The sequence below is a fragment of the Myotis daubentonii genome, chromosome X (assembly GCF_963259705.1).
Source record: "Myotis daubentonii chromosome X, mMyoDau2.1, whole genome shotgun sequence".
NCBI classification, from domain to species: Eukaryota; Metazoa; Chordata; class Mammalia; order Chiroptera; family Vespertilionidae; genus Myotis; species Myotis daubentonii.
In genome coordinates, this window is record NC_081861.1 from 22,732,042 (window position 1) to 22,749,585 (window position 17,544).

A 17,544-nucleotide genomic window follows, 5' to 3' on the forward strand; every position below is an offset into this window, starting at 1 on the left:
AGAACCACTGCTATAGAGGCTTGGTCATCTGCCTTTTTATTGTAGAATATTGATTTAATTACAGGACTAGGTTACTCAACCCCTGTGCCCCAAATTTTATCAGATGTTTGAGTTCTCTCCCATAGCAGAGGCAGAGACAAGATAAATGGTACCATTTTATGATAGTGACAAGGCAGAGAAAATTGTAGTACAAATTGCTAGAGTGAAAAGTGAAGGCACTTTCACCCCAGTGGGATGGGGTAGAAGGATCTGGGTGGGAAAGAGGAAGTACTACAAATTAAGCTAGGGGGTTAGTAATGCTTCAAGGCTGAGTCCATGTGGTGGTGGGGAAAAGACCACCCCCTAAATGCCCCACACAAATGTCAGATCTTCTATCTGACCATCCCAAATTGTCAGTTCTCTAGTGGGCTGGACACTGCAGCATGCCTTTTTCTGAGTCAATACCAACATTCTTTTCAAATAAAACATCTCACAGAGCTTTGAAGAGAAATCCCCCTTGCCTTCCCAAAGGAGGATTCCATGATCTCCTTAGCAGGGTCTTCAGAAGCTTCATTTAGATAAGATTGCTTGTTGGGGCACTGAATATTGATAATCCTTGATCTGTGCCAGGAATACCCTTATGACATCATTGATTTGCCCCCATATGGCCACACATCACTATATTGTTCTTCCTTGAAGTGTCTATTTTCTTTGTCTTCTGATTATTTTTTTGCAGATGGTAAGTGATCCACTCTTTATTTGACCTTTTATGTTCATGGACAGACAGACTCTACTAATACTCCTAAGTAGACATCTCTTCAACTAGCCTCAATGATATTAAGTAACCTAGCTTTAGTCATATGTTTACTGTTAGTTTCCTTCAAGGAACAGAGTGATATCTGGCTTCCAGCTGAAAATTACACTTGTTGGAGGTGTCATTAGTGATAGTACTTGGGGTGGGGGACAGTTCTGATCTGTGCAGAGAACTTTCCTGGAAATTTTAATGTGGTAGGAAAGCTGAGACAGGATGAACATAAGTATGATGCTGAAAATCTTCCAAGACAAAGACTGACCCTTTTTCCTAAAAGAAGTTCTTGTTGCTTACTGGGTGAATATTGAAAAAGCAAATGTCATGTGTACACAAGAGAGGAGACAGGGAGAGAGGGAGTGGGAAGAAAGGAGAGAGAGAGAGAGAGAGAGAGAGAGAGAGAGAGAGAGAGAGAGAGAGGACTTGGAATGTTCTGAGTTAAAGGAGTTTGAAAAAGCCTACAAGTTTAGGATTGGCAGACAGGTCTAGTGAAAATGTGCTTTCCTCTCCTTTTAAGAGGCTGATAGGAGTGTTGAGAGACCACATGATTTAACAGAAGAGCGCTCTCTAAAACAGTGATGGCGAACCTATGACACGCGTGTCAGAGGTGACACGCGAACTCAGTTTTTTGGTTGATTTTTCTTTGTTAAATGGCATTTAAATATATAAAATAAATATCAAAAATATGTCTTTGTTTTATTATGGTTGTAAATATCAAAACATTTCTATATGTGACACAGCACCAGAGTTAAGTTAGGGTTTTTCAAAATGCTGACATGCCGAGCTCAGAAGGTTCACCATCACTGGAAAAGAGACCCACCTGTTTTCTATCCTGGCTCTCCTAGTTTTTTATCTAGGCTCCACCACTTACCAGCTATGTGACCTCCTAGCAAGTTGATTAACCTCTTAGAACAGTGGTTCTCAACCTTGGCTGCACATTAGAATCACCTGGGAATCTTTTTAAAATCCTGATTTTGGGGCAGAAATCAGGATTTTATTTTATTTTTTAAAAAATATATTTTATTGATTTTTTACAGAGAGGAAGGGAGATGGATAGAGAGTTAGAAACATCGATGAGAGAGAAACATCGACCAGCTGCCTCCTGCACACCCCCTACCGGGGATGTGCCCTTGACCAGAATCGAATCTGGGACCTTTCAGTCCGCCAGCTGACACTCTATCCACTAAGCCAAACTGGTCAGGGCCAGAAATCAGGATTTTAAAAAGATTCCCAGGTGATTCTAATGTGCAGCCAAGGTTGAGAACCACTGTCTTAGAACCTCAATTTCCTCATTTGTAAAATGGAAATAACAATGTCTCAAAACTTCCTAAGTCTATTGTGAAGATGAAATAAGATAATGATGTAAATTATATAGCATGCTGCTTGGCAAAGGGTAGTCACTAAATTCATGGTAACTGACTATTATTGGGTGTAAACTAAGAACTGAATCTTCTTCCCCTCTACCTTTCCTCTAAAACAGTGGTTCTCAACCTTCTTAATGCTATGACCCCTTAATACAGTTTCTTATGTTGTGGTGACACCCAACCATAAAATTATTTTCGTTGCTACTTCATAACTGTAATTTTGCTACTGTTATGAATCATAATGTAAATATCTGATATGCAGGATGTATTTGGGTGATTCCTGTGAAAGGGTCATTTGACCCCCAAAGGGGTAGTGACCCACAGTTGAGAACCGCTGCTCTAAAACCATCCAACTCTCCATTCTCTTTGAATTCCAGTCATTTGAAGAGGAATTCTTTTTTTTCCCAGAGTACTGATATTAATTAATGGTCTAACCTTGGATTGGATAATCACATTGTGTCATCAGCCTCCAGATTATTAGATATCATTTACAAGAAAAACAGGCCTGGAGTTCCTCCCAGACCTAGGACTGAGGATGCAAATTGAAATTAGAGGGTTGCTGACCTTTAGACCAAAGCTGGCTGCAAGGGCAGCCCACTCTTCTGGTCTTGAAAGCCACAGCGGGCTCTTGTAATTGGGTTACCGCCTGGCATTCAGTAGGACTAATCCATCTATATAATTTCTCCGTCTAGTTTAATACCATTAACAAAACTGAATTAAGGAGCGAGTGGGGTTGGGTGGGACAAGGAGAAATGGATTTTCTGCACGGGAGTGGATGCTGAGTCTCCAATGTCAGTCTGGAGCCTATGGTCTGATTAATGGATGGCTCTGAGTTCTGTTAGCGGCCAGCACAGTCCCTCAGAGGAGCATCAGGCTTCAGAAAAGGCCATCACAGAAAGGGTTTTCCAGACACCCCAGGGCTACCCTGTTCCTCCTTCAATTTCCTTGGTTCTTTCTCATTCTCAGTCTGCCCTATCTTGTACAATTTCTGAGCAGTTTTCCTTTTAGTTCTAATATTCTGGGACCTTACCTATGTTTCAACACTAACCTGTCCCAGGAGACATGCACTTATCCCAGCATTAGCCCCAGCCCCACCTCACTCCATTTGCCTGGGGTTGGCCATCCTGTGGAGTGGGCACTCTTTACTCCCAGTTTGCCAACCAGAGCGTCCAGCCCTAAGAGGAGGGGCCTGCAGTGGGGGTAGGGGTAGGAGGTGGCAGCCACTGCTGTCAGTTACACTCTGTGCCCTAGTGACACCCAGATCCTAGCGTGCCCTTCCCATGGAGAACCCGGCTATCTCAACTTGGGCAGCTGGCCTTTGGAGGCGAGGAGTTGCTGATTCCGGGACTGAGATTCCACAGCTCACTGCAGGCAGTGGCCAACAGCGGAGTTCCCAAAGTGTAGGTGGCAACCAGCAAGGGCCAGGACAGCGCTGTGAGGACCTGAGGCTCTGGGAGCAAAGTGGGTAACAGGGGGGGAGGGGTGGGAGGGGCGGGGCGCCAGGCTGGGTTCTCAGTGGCAGACAGTACGAGTTAGCTCCCGCAGCGCCCTTGGGCCCTGCATGCCCTGGAGGGCCCGGGCTACATCCAGCCAACAGACTCGCCCAATCTCTACTGGGCTAACTGGGGTTTTTGACAACCGGCGGCTGACGTCCGCGCGCCCCTGCCGAGCTCTCCTTTTACTACAGCAGGCGGGAGGCTGTGTGCCGCCCCGCCCACGCCAGCCCCCGCCCCCCGTGTGCCCACACCTTGCCTTGGATGTAGAAGACTCCTGGTGTTGAGTCGCGGCTCCGGGACCCGAGAGTTCTTTGGAAGAGGAGCACGAGCAAGGGAGCGGGCGAGCTCTGAAGGGGTGTGGGTGTAGGGAGAGAGAGAGAGCAGGTAAGGGCCATTGGTTCCCGTTCTTCTGCTCAAGCAACTCGGGCCCCCCTTTTGGCAAAATAATAGGATCCTGAGAATTGATTCAACAGAAAGAAAGAAAGATGCGACCCTCCCCTCTAGGTTGTCCGCGGGCGAGGAGCTGCGCGGCTATGCGGTGTAACAGGCTCACACGTTGCTCATCACACGTTCAAACATTTCCCTTTCGGAGAGGCTTGTTATTTTTAAATGAATATTTTCGTCTTTGTTTTGATTTTTTTAAACCTTCCTTGGGATTCTATTTTGTTTGAGTTGGCGGCTCTCAGCGGCTTCGGGGGGAAGGGGCGGGGAGGGGGAGCAGCCCGCCGGCGCGCGGGGCAGCCCACCCAGGCAACTCCCGGTGCGGCCCGCGCCTGCCCGGAGAGCGGCCCGCGTGGAGCCCCGGAGGCCGGCGGTAGAACTGGGGCTGCGAGTGCCTCTCTGGGCAGGCGGTGGGCAGTTTGGAGGCCGCGAGCGAGAGCGAGCGAGAGCGAGGAAGGAGCGCCGAGCCGCGCTGCTGCTTTGTCTCTCCACTTCTTGAGCCAGGCGAGCCGCTCCTCCCGCGGCCAGCTGCTGGGGCTCCAGGCGCAGTGGCAGCGGCGGTGGCGGGGGCATCGGCTCCTCCTTCACCCCTTTCCTTTCCTCCCACTCCCTCACAGGCTGTGGCGGCGGCGGCAACGGCGGGGGAAAGCAGATCCCTCCCGGAGCCATACCGAGGGGAGCTCGTGGTCGCGACTTGCCGCCTAAACACTCTCCCAAGTCCGGCCCGCTCGGCGAGGACTTCCGTCTCCTGGGCGAACCGTGTCAAGCAAGCTGGGATCTATGAGTGGAAAGGTGACCAAGCCCAAAGAGGAGAAAGATGCTTCTAAGGGTAAGCCCGCCCGCCGAGTTCGCCTGCTTTCTTTCCCTTCGTTTCCCTTGCTCCCCTCGAGTGCGCTCCGCCCTTCCGCGACTCCTGGCCTCTTTCCAGGAGTGTAAGCTGCCCATGACCTCTGTGAACCCAGGCAAGAAAGGGGAAACGAGGGCCGCTGTGTGTGTGTTTGTGTGTGTGTATTGGGGGACCTAGGTTTGCACCACTTTCCCTCCTTTCTCGTGGAACTGTCGCTCCGCGAATGCCTAGCCTCTTCTACTCCCCCTCTGGACGCACGGCGGTGGCGCTGCGGGCAGCCGAAGCTGCTGCAACCCGGAGAGCCACTACCCTCTGTCCGCCTGTCTGTGCGAGTGCATGTGTGTGCATGTGAGCTGAGAGTGTGCAACATAGTGACATACTCAGGAATCTGCCCCACTGTCAGAACGCAAGCTTGGATCCACCTTCAACTCCTCTCTCCCCGCCCCCAATGCAAACAAAGAGCCTGGCCAAGACGCACCCCCCCCCCCCACTTCCCCCTCACAACCCCTAGTCCCTAACTCTCTAGCCCCTTCCCCAGAAGACAGGAGCTTGTAACCTTCCCCATACCGCTTGCAAAAGTGAGCATTACTGGTGCCCAGGCGCCGCCCGCTCTGCGCCTCGGCAGCAGCGCAGCCTCACCAATCCCTGGGAGAACAAAGGCTGTTGTCCCCTTTGCCACTAATGCTCAGCGGGAGCGGGCCTCCTGAGGAGAGAGTCCCCTCCCTCCGCTCTCTGGGGTTCAGCCACCTGGCCTTGGGTGCCTGGCTGCTGGTCCCCGATGTGTGCTCTCCCGTCTCTGCCTGGGGCCTCCCATTGGAGGGTTGGGGAGGTGCAGAGGAGCAGGGCTCAAGCTGGGGAGAATTCAGAAGAAGGAAGGGGTGTCCCAGCTGGCACCCATAGGTCGGTCCTAGCCATTGCCTTGCTGAGGACCTGGCTTAGTACTGGCAGCAAACGGGAGACAGCATCGCACAGAGGCAGGTGTGGTAAACCAGTGGGGGGAAAGGCAGGTGCCTTAGGTGCAAGTGTCCGGAATGGCCACAGAGCAGAAGCTGGAGTGGGCTGGATCGGCCCGAGCCTCAGCGGCCCACGCGAGTTCATGCTACAAAAGTGGAGATGCAACTGGGAGGGGGGGATTAGCTTTCCTTCATAGGGCCCTAATTCCTCTCAGCCCTGGGGCCCCCTTCCCTCCCACTCTTTTTCCTGTTCCTTTTTTTCTGCTTCTTGCCTCTCCTCATCTCTCAGAGTTTCCCCCCCCGCCCCGCCCCCCCCCTCCCCGAGATTCTAGGGCAGCGCCAGCCCTCCCCCGCTGAAAGTTGTCAAAGTCTTCAGCTCAGGGCCTTTATCCATGTTTCTAAAAGGAGCCGGTTATCTTCCAACTAGGCAAAGCCTTGACTAAAGGCTTGGGAAGTTTGTGATGGGTTTTAGGGCTGTGGTTCTAAGGATCAGTGTTGCTACCAACCCCTCCAACTCCCTCATACTCCTGGCTATTTGAGGCTCACAGGTTAATTGAAACAATCACTTGGAAAGTAGAACGGCTACACATTTCCAGAGCTTTCCTAATTGTACTGCATCTTAATCATCGGGCATTATATACAATAAGAGGACATAACTTCAGCGTTTATAAAATGTTTTGTTTTTCCATTGAGGGCCCAGAAAGGTAAATACATTTGAAGATTGTAGCACCAAGTTGATCTAGGCATGTGATTCCCCTTATGAATCTGGGAGTATTTGAAGTTTGTTTCTGGAACTTTGGTTCCTGATTTCTATCAGGTGGCTAACAAAGCTTGATTTCAAGCTGCCTTTGGGAGGATCTTAAACCAAATTCATTTACAGACGGTGAATTGCTGTTTTAGGAATATAATTTTCAATTGTCCAGAAATTATTAAGCCTGTAAACATTTTAGCAAGTTTCTGTAGCTCAATAGTGAAAATTTTACTAGGCGTATGTCATGACATTTTCTTATGTTGACTCATCACATTTGAAACAGAATATCTCTTTGTAGGAATTGTGTAATTAGCATTTGGAATTATGGTTGCAATGAGAATGAAATTAAAGTATTTTTATAAGGTAACACTTAAGAAGAAATTTACTTTCCTGAGGAGATGGGAATCTTATGGCTAATAAGAGCAGGAGTCCTTTTTCTGCCTTTCAGTTGGTTGTTTAATTTAGAGCATTTTCAAAATAATGAATGCCTAATGGTCATTAGCATTTCCTCCTTTCAACTATGTTAAAGGTCTTATTGACTAAATTTTAAACATAGCTTTTTATGTTAGAGATGAAAGATACCAGGTCTATTGATATTTTTAACCAGTAAAATTTATTGACCATATTCATGAAGAGGTTTGATTATTTATAAATTATCTCTCTATATAGGTCATTTAAAAATTTTAAACTAGGAGACTCATGAACACACTTTGCAACATAGCAAGATATAGGATTGAACTTCTAATAGATACTTTAAATATTCACATATCTAATTTTGAAGAATGGTGTGACAAATGATTGAATCAAGTCAAATAATTTAGTAAAAGTTTGAATGAATTTTATAATCTGTTTTTCAAGATCCTACTGCTTGTTTAAATTCAGCCTCCTACCCTGTCATTTGGGGTTCATGCCAACAGCCTATCATAACTACATAGATGATTATCATACAGTACATTGTTTCTAAAATTTTAAAAGCACAGGTAGTAGGTAATCAGTAAATTAATTTATTCTGCTTAGTAAAATATGCCTTCAGAGCATATAAATTACCAATTGTCTTTTTAAATAATCTTTTCTTTAACTCCATGGAGGTTAAGGCTAATGATGGACAACAATATTTTGGATAACCTTTTCAATTATGTAGCGAACCAAGATAGACTACCCTCTTTGGCAGGGTGGAGGGCATCTTGATTTTTGAAACTGTTATAATAAGCCCTGGTACATCAAATCATCTTTTGTGTATCCATTTATGATTTGCATAAACTTTTAAAATTTATTTTAGAGAGAGAAACATCTACTTGATTTGTTATTCTACTTATTTATGAATTCTTGGTTCATTCTTGTATGTGCCCTGACCAAGACCTGTAAACTTGGCATATCTGGAGGATGCTCTAAACAACTGGGCTACCAGGTCAGGGCCTAGGGATTGCATAAACATTGAAATTGGTAGATATGTATATACTTTGGGGCACTCAGCTCCTGCATAGGAGGACCTATTTCCATTTCAGGGAAGAACAAAGCATCACATTTGTTTGTTCAAGCAGATATATTCGCTTAGCTTTGACTCATACTTCTACCTTGTCATATTAGATCTTTTCAGCAGTTCTTTGTTGGAAAAGCACTCAGTTAAAGCTGTGTCTGGTTTACTGCAACTGTTTTCCTGTGGCATTCAAGAAATGTGTAGTTGCTACAGATAAAACCAAAACATTTCTGGATTGAGTAAAATTGCTAGACAAGTCTAGATTTCAAAAGTATTGTTTGGTTAGTATGTAGCTACCTGTTCAGAGTTAGGTGTATTTTTTCTATAACCCTTTCCCTTGTGCTTAGCCAGGAGGTTTCACATTTATGCAACTTTCAAGGTGAAGAAGAATGTGGTTTCTCTAGGTGGGATTGCTGGAACCAGCATCATGCTGGGCTTATGTTTGCTGGCTGCTGGGAAATGCAGGACAATTCCAGGCATAGTTCAAGAACCCAGGCACTTGCACAGCTGTTGCCACATGCATTTATGGGCACAGCTCATTTTCTGCTCACTTCCTGGCCTTTTCTAATGGCCACTCTAACCATACCTAAGAAGGACAGGTCATGTGGTCATGCAGTCAGCATATCACTACTTGAACATTTGAACATTGAATGCCATTCCAAAAAATCATCTTGGTCTTGAGGGTTACTGTAATAGCACCAAGCACATGGCTTTCTCAGGCTTGGGCCTGGTAAAGCATGTGTTTGGAGGTATTTTAACCATAAGAAATCATGATGTTGGTGACCTCTTATTAAAAACTAACAATCAAAAATAAATAAATAAAAACTAACAATCATAATTTACTTATTACTCATGCAGGAACTTGTTTTTTCACCTTGTGAATAAATCATCAAGGACCAGTGTTTTTATGGAATATTATAAGCCCCATATTTTCTTCTGAGCTGAAGAAGGTGATTGCAGTCTTGGTGAGAGGTGTGGCCAGGGAGATTTCTAATCAGAAATGTTAAGTGTGTTCTTGGGGATAGGTACAGAAGATGTGTGCACAGTGCCCCAAAATCCTTTTCATTATTATTTCTAGTGGTGTGCAGCTTCTTTATTCAGAGGCTGAAGTGAAAAGGGAGAGAAAGTTGGGACATAGGTTAGGGGTACTGTATCCTCTACCTTACTTAGTACTGCTTCCTCTAAGTCCCTTTCAAATCATGAAAAGGGGTTAGGATGCACTCTCAAGCTGTAGATATAGGTGAGTTTGGGGAGGGAATGGATGCTGTGTTGGGAATGGATGTTGTGTTGAGGCCTGAGTGAGAAGCAGTAAATGAGCTGTGGGGTTAAGGAAGGGGTTGAGGTTCATGCCTAGGGCGGGGAAATGTATGATGGCCTTGAGAAGAGGATCAGAACTGGGTAGAGAATTGGAATTAGGGTTTGGGTGATAAACTGGAGGCCTGTTTTGTGAGGCAGTGACTAGGGAGATGAAACTATTAACATTCCAGGTCTCTTTGCAGCTGTACTGTCTTATGTTCAAATCAACTCCTCATTCTGGGAATTACAATCAACACAGAACAACCAGAATGTGTTGCAGCTCTTCAAATATATCTAGTAAAAAGGATTTCTAGTGCCTTTTATTATGAATTATATTTTTGGAGTTGAGACATTTGAAAGGAATAGGAAATAAATGCCAAGATTAAACAATTCAAAAAGAAGAAGAGGAAAACCATGAATTAAAATACAGTAGGTGGAGGGGATATTACATGTCCATTACTTTGCTAAGTTTAATATAATCTTTGAAATGTGAACAATAGGCACATTATATGGTTTTAGCAATCAGTGAAGAAGACAAACATTTGCATAAAGCATTGTCTGCATCACTGATTGACGTTTCCCTAACCAGAAGACATGTCAGCACTGGAATTTTTCAGCACAGGCTAAGGACTAGTTTCAGGCTCATTGTCCTGTGTAACGTGGTTAATTTTATTCAGTCTTCATAACTCGATATTTAGCTTATCTATTTGTGATACATCAATTCTACAAACTCACTTGAATCAAATTTCTTACATTTTTAAATGTGGCATTATATCACTTTGATGAATACCATATCTTGTTAAAATTGATTTTAGAGAGAGTGGAAGGAAGTGCGAGAAAGAAAGAAAGAAAGAAAGAAAGAAAGAAAGAAAGAAAGAAAGAAAGATGGATGTAAGAGAGAAGCATCTATTAGTTATCTCCTATATGCACCCTGACTGGGGATCAAACCCATAACCCAGGCCCTGGCTGGTTTGGCTAGGTGGATGGAGCGTCGGCCTGCGGACTGAAGGGTCCCAGGTTCCATTCCCGTCAGGGGCATGTACCTTGGTTGCGGGCACATCCCCAGTGGGAGGTGTGCAGGAGGCAGCTGATTGATGTTTCTCTCTCATCAATGTTTCTAGCTCTCTATTCCTCTCCCTTCCTCTCTGTAACAGAATCAATGGGATATATTTAAAAAACAAAAAACAAAAACACACCCACAAAAAAACCCACAACCCAGGTATGTGCCCTGATGTGGAATCAAACCTGCAACTTTTCAGAGTACTGGATGATGCTCCAATTAATTGAGTCACACCAGCCAGGGCATGAATGTCATATCTTGAGGAAACATTTCTTAGGGTTGTGGATTTCTGGGTAAATGCACTAATTTCCCAAAGAAAGTGAAATATTATACAGTTAGTAATCATTATGACCACCATTCTAGCCAGCAGGTCCAATTTCTCTAAAGTGGTGTTTTCCAGGGCATTAATCCTGAAAATGTGGGCTTTATATTAGGAAAGAGAGAAGTTTTTGATTCTTGGGGAACAATGGAAATGTGAAGGACTGTTTTATTAAGGATCTTGGTTTGTGAGAAACATAAAGCCTAGATTACAATTACTGTATGTTATTACTGTGGAACAGTCTGCATATTCTACTCTTGCCTCTGCCCTTTGAAATGACTTTTAGCATAGATTTTCAAATGGAAATGGTATTAGTGTTACTAGTTGATGACCTTCCCTACAGTTAAAGGGCAGAGGTTAGTAGGTGTTCTTGCTGATTCATTTTAACTTCTGGCTTCTGCTGGTATAAGGTTTGGGTTGACATTCTAGGGGGTGCTGTAGGGCTGGGATGATCTGGGTCGCTTGCTTATCCTGCCTGCTGTCAGTTTTCTGCAGAGACCTCAGATTTGGTTTGGACAATTACTCTTAGGACCAAAAGAATTATCAGGTGTATTTGTCTATCCTTTGTTCTGGATCCTGTCAGTAGGACCTGGGATGAAAGAAAAAAAATATTTTGGTGAAAGGCAAGCCCGGTCACAGGCCAAATTAGAAAGGAGTTAATTTAAAAAATAGTATGAACCCATTTCCTTTTTTGGAATTGCAATTATACATAGTAACATGCCCAAATCTTAAGTGTACATCTCAATTATGAGCAAATGTTTGTACCCATGTAATTAGCACTAAAATAAAGATACAGGTATTTTCATCACCCCAGAAAATTCTCTCATGTCCCTTCCATGTCATTTCTCCTTCAAAGCAACTACTATTTTGATTTCTGTCATATTATTAGCCTCTTAGTGAAACTAATATAAATGGAATCATACAGTATGCACTCTTTGTTTTTGATGCCTAGCCACCGCTCATTTCATCTTATTTCCTTCCCTGGTTGACACCTCTTCTTCTTGTCTTGTCTTCTGGTTTCTTTGAAGACCCCCACCTGCCCTACATTAGGACCCTCGACAGGGACTTATACTAGGCAATTCTATAAGAAGTATTTTTTGAATGATCTAGTCAGGGAATTCCTTTAAGCAGGAATATGTTTTGTTCATTTGTTAACAATAACAATAATGATCACAGTTATTATAGTTATTATTATAGTAGCTTCTAAATTTTGGGGCATTTACTATTTACTAGGCATTACTTTTACATATATCTTATTTAATACTCATGATAGCCAAATGAAGTAGTGCTTAATATTTAGGAACTTCAGAGATGAAAAAATTAAAGTGTAGAGAGAGTATATAGTTTATATGAAGTCACACAGCTGGTTGGTTGCAAATTACTAGCACAGTGCTTGGCATTACAGTAGTCAATAAATAATTGTGTAATGCATGTACCACACACATATCAAAACTCATTTGGTCCTATGCTATGTTCATTTCCAGTTTGTTGTCCCTACCAGAAAGTTGTATGATGGAGAAAGGCTCTGTCAGTGACTCACTGTGAATTTATTTGACATAACTGGGGATATTTACATTTCAACTAAGAATTGCCAGAGGCAGAGCTTTAACACCAAGGAATTAATGTCAATGGTTGACTTTCTGACACCCAGATAGGTTGGGAAAGTAATTTTGATTGGGTTCCTTAAAATAATATTTTTTTCTGAGCACTGACTATATGTCAGGTATTTCATATAAAATATCTTATGAAATCTTCATTACAATCTCCAGAGGGCAGATATACATACTATTATTATTCTCATTTGACAGATGCAAAAACTGAATCTCCGAGATTGAGTCCAGCCAGAAGTCACTTGGGTAGCAAGATGGTGGAGTGAGTGTGTGAGCCAGCTTTCACTGACTTCAAATCCATTTCTTAACCACTTTGTTTTACTGCCTCCCTAGGCAACACAGTTGGTTCTTTTCTAATCTAGGTTTGCAGAAACACAAAATTACTTCCTGTTTAGCAATGGAAACATGATTAGGAAGAGTGTACCTTTGAATGTATGATTGTTCCAGGGCTGTAGTCTTGGTGCAGCTGAACAGGTCTCTCAGCATTTCTTGGGTGACTTTTGCATACCAGGTACTGTGCTGGGCCCGAGTGTGCAGAGATGAAAGAAACCCAGTCCTACCTCATGGGTGCCCTTTCCTTCCTCTTTGGCATTGGACATTGACTTTCTTCTTTCCAGTGTACATTGTCCCTCACTTGGCCATGCCTGTGACTTTTAAGATTTAAGCATCTGTCAGTTTGAAGTTAATAGTACTTTCTTCCAGAACTGTATATAGGAGCTTGTTTCACCTGTTCTCAAGATTACACTTCCTCTTATTTCACTGCTGGGTAAAATTCCCAATTGTTAATTTTTTCTCCATTACATGGCATATGTTTCTAGTCTGTCTCTCATCAGAATCATTTCTCATTTACCTTCTCTTTCTCTCATAACCCACCCTGTTCTCCCTCTCTCCTTTTCTTGTCAACAGATGTCAGTAGCTTTCTTTAAGCAAATGTGGTTCCTTAGGGTATGCTGGTATCATTGTAGGGTTCTCAATTTCTAGATTTTCTCCCTTGATGGCTGTACTAACTTCAGCAAAAGAACCTACCCCACTTCTACGGAAGAATCCTTTCATTACTTATTATATAACTCATTTTAAATGGAAAAAAAGTGTGAGCTTTATATTTTACACTATTTATGCTGCCTTCAGTTAGATAATATTTCCCAAAATATATCTTGTTAACAGAGATACACACTTTGAACGAACGTATTAATTATAGTTTTCAAAGTTAGGAATCATGTAGTTTCTCTGTGCTGCAAAACCTATATTTAACAGCCGTAATTAACAGTGATGGGTCTCTTGAATGGTGACAGGTAAGTTTAATAACAAATGGAAATCCATTTCTCAAAAATCCCTCCAAATGATGTAAGTAGCTTTTCTACTCTTCTTGAACTGGAGGCTAGTAAACAGATTGAGTTCTTAAATATTTATATTGCTGTTAAAAGTAGAAGTAAACAGCCTAAGAAGGCAGGCTGAGTGCAGTTCTTGAATATGCCTGTAGATATTTTCAGAATCTTCTTTCAACCATGACTTTGAAGTATTGTGAATGTACCTGCTTATTTTGGCTTTGATTCTCTATGTGTATGCATGCCTCTCCCCTTGGGGGGTTTACTGAACATGAAGACTTCCAAGAGCTCTTGGATTTGCAAGTGATTTTCAGAGCTCTGGGAACAATGCGAACCATTCCCCTGGAAACGGGGCCAGGCGCTCCTCGCTGCTCTCATTTCTGGGAGCGTTTGTTTCCTGACCAGCTGAAAAACCTGGCGGTAAAGGCAACGCTGACTAGTCTCGTTAACCAGCATCCTTTGGTTCCGAGTGTCTGGCAGGCAGGTTTATTACAAACCTCAGTGTACTCATTAGCCTCGTGATGTGGCGGCTGCCTAAAAAAGAAACACGGAAAAGTTGTGTCACCAAAGGTGAAACTTGACGAAAAGCCGCTGGGCACTGGGTAGTGACAAAGCTCCCTTCAGGCGGGTTGCGGTGGCTATGATGGCGGGTAGTGGAGGGCTTTAACCACTTGCCAGGAGTGCCCACTGCCCGACCCTCTTGCCTGAAGATGCTGCAAAGTGAGCCTTGGCTGGAATCAGTGGTGCGGGGGCGAAGGGATGGGGGGCGCTGCAGGGGCCGGGGGAGAGGTCCGCACTCACGTCTGGATGGTGGCGCTAAGATGGTGGTAGCCAGAGGAAGTGCCTCCGCCCCCACCACACCATCCTGTTGTCCTTGCTCTGCATACACTTACTTGACACACCGGCCCAAAGCCTAAAAATCAGACAAGGAAGGCAGGTTCCAATCAAAGCCTAGAAGTCAGGCCAACACAAGAGCTTTTGGTTCCTCTGCTTTCTGGTCAATGCTAATTTGGTGTTAGCAGTTCCAAATCAGGATACATCTTGAGCAGAAAGATCAAGCTATTTTGAATTTATTTGCGTGTTTTTATATTGCTTATGTTTCATTGTATTGATTTTTTCAGATTACAAAATAATGCATGTTTACTGGGGACAATTATGAAAATTGTAAAAGCATAAAAAAGGAACTATCACCCAAGAGTTCCACTCCCAGGTTAACTTTTTGACATTTTTCTTCTAGTCTTTTTTTTCTCTGAATTTTATAATACACTCATATACAAGAATAATAATCTTTTAAGTGTATGTGTGGGATAATGCAGTACACACTCTGTTCTATTCTCTTAATGTGTTAGAATGTTTTTCTATGCCGTTAAATAATCTTCCCTACCACCATTTTTAGTGTGTACACTAGGGATGGACTAGAGGATGACATGGAGAAATGGTGATTTTGTGCCTGTGGGTGTGAAAGGTTTTTGTATACCACATTGAGAGTCTGCTCACTGAGCTCCACAAACATCATTTGTATTTTACAAATGTACATATATAGGTGTATGCATATATAAAATACATATATACATGCATAAAACTGTAATTAGCAAAAGAAATGAATGTAATCTATATATGTATCTACATAAATATATATCCAGCTATAAAAACAAATGCTTAGACTAAATCCTGAAAGAATAGACACCAAAAGGAATCTCTGAGTGGTTGGCTTATAGAAGTTGTATAGTTTTTATTTGTATCTTCTATTTTTTTTTTACTGTGAATGTATATAATGATATAATGAAAAGTAAACTTCAAACTGTACCAAAAACCTTTAGAATGACAGCAATATTTCATCTGGATTTAATATTGCTAATGTAATTAAGAGTATAATTTCTACTTTACAATGAACTCTCTTCCATGTAAAAGTAGCTACATGGTTAAAAACATGGATTTTAGACACTTGGGTTCATATCTAAGTTCTTCTAGTTATTTACTATGAGATTTTGGGCAAATAATCTTTCTAAGTCTCTCTACAATGGAGATATTTATATTTATCTCACAAGCTTATTTTAAAGATGGAATGAGAGTGAATGGGAAATATACTTAGAATTTGGTCAATGGTGATATTGATATTACTAAAATTGTAGTGATTTTTATACTGATTATTCAAGTTAAAAGGTTCTCTTAAGAGGGCTTGTTGACTATAGAAACCAACCTATAGTTCACATATCTGTCTGATAGTCATACTCCAATTTAATGGATTTTAGTTATACTAATTCATGTATTAATTCATCCATTAATTTACTCAATAAATATTTATGTGCCAGACACTGCACCAGACACTGAGGATACAGCAATGTGCAGAAGAAATAACCATCCCTTGTCTTCATTGAGCTGATATTTTGCAAATTTACTTAGAGGAACCAGACTTTCAGGGCACAAAGCACTCTGCTCCCTGTTAGTCATATGTCAAGCAGTGAGTGAGTGAGTGACCTGGTGCCTATCATGGCCAGTGGGGCCCTACCCAGGCCAAACTACCAAGGAGGCAGGCTAGATGCAGTTGGACATGGATTATTGTTTATCTTTGGGCCAGGGACCACTAGAGCTAAGGTTCTTGAACATGCTTGGGCATCACCATCACCTCCTAGCACATATATCCCCCAGCATTATAATTTGATCATGTAATATGGGTGTGAGGCTTATGGACCCATATTTTATATAAATCTCCTCAAGTGATTCTAATATTCAGACAATTTAGGTACTTACTGCTCCTGAGCAGTGTTTTTCAAGTTTGCCTGAAGTTAAGTATCATCTGCAAGGTTTGTTAAAAAAAAAAAAAAGTTTCCCCCCTCCCCCTGACCTGCTGAATCAGAAATTTAGGAAGAGCCCTAACTGGTGTGGCTCAGTAGATAGAGCGTCAGCCTGTGGACTGAAGGTCCCAGGTTCAATTCGGTCAAGGGCATGTACCTTGGTTGTTGCGGGCACATCCCCAGTAGGGGGCGTGCAGGAGGTAGCTGGTCGATGTTTCTCTCTCATCGATGTTTCTAACTCTCTATCCCTCTCCCTTCCTCTCTGTAAAAAAAAATAAAAATAAAAATAAATATATATATATATATATACATATATATATATATATATATATATATATATATATATATATATATATATTTTTTTTTTTTTAAAGAAATTTAGGAAGAGAGTTTGCTAATCTGAATTGTAAACAAGTGTCTGGGTGAGTCTTACGATCAGGCAAGTTGGGGAAATACTGTCCTGGAAACATCAAAGGAACTCTAGAAATTATGTATACTAGTATTAGAATGGCAGAGGTAAATACTCAAATATTGTGGCCCTTCTGGTGGATTGAACCTCAGTTGATCTTGATATTGTGGGATAAGGTGATGGGAGTGGAACATCTATATCACTTTGCCAGTTCAGAGTAGGTAGGCAAGGGAATTTATCTTCTAGGACACTACTTTCCTACCTGTATCTGGTAGCGGAGTGTGGGTAGGAATGTGAGGTTTGGAGCAGGTGTGGGTGAACCCCTACTTCTTCTCATTGTCCAGGCACCAAGCAGTGTCCCTGTAATTGGTTCATGACCAATCAAGTGCATTGACCTATTACAGCTAGTTGATTTAAGTTATAAATGATTTTTATTTCTCCTGTGTAATTTGGGGTTTAGGCTATATAGAATGACCTGATTTGTATCACAAGAGCCTTTGAGACTTGACAGATTTCACCATTGAAAAGACACACAGCTTTCTCCCTCCACCTCATTGGACATAAAAGCAACCTTTGAATTAATGGAACAAAAAGCATGTCTTTAAAGAGCAGCA

The 17,544-nt window shown here is 42.6% G+C and overlaps 1 protein-coding gene and 1 pseudogene across 4 annotated transcripts in view; one reads left to right on the forward strand and one right to left on the reverse strand.

Moving 5' to 3' along the window:
- The window catches only part of LOC132223430 (ubiquitin thioesterase OTUB1-like), an 86,352-nt pseudogene extending 81,595 nt beyond the window's left edge, over window positions 1-4,757 (reverse strand).
- The window catches only part of FGF13 (fibroblast growth factor 13), a 642,179-nt gene that overhangs the window by 23,654 nt on the left and 600,981 nt on the right, over window positions 1-17,544 (forward strand). Inside the window, exons 1-2 of one of the 4 annotated variants that reach the window (XM_059680288.1) lie at window positions 3,597-3,612; window positions 4,706-4,917. In XM_059680288.1, the coding sequence (XP_059536271.1) occupies window positions 4,869-4,917 (49 nt within the window). In that variant the 5' untranslated portion in view covers window positions 3,597-3,612; window positions 4,706-4,868. Of the gene's footprint in view, window positions 1-3,596; window positions 3,613-3,768; window positions 4,032-4,705; window positions 4,918-17,544 lie in introns of those variants that run through there. The other 3 variants (XM_059680290.1, XM_059680286.1, XM_059680287.1) reach the window with 3 other exon arrangements.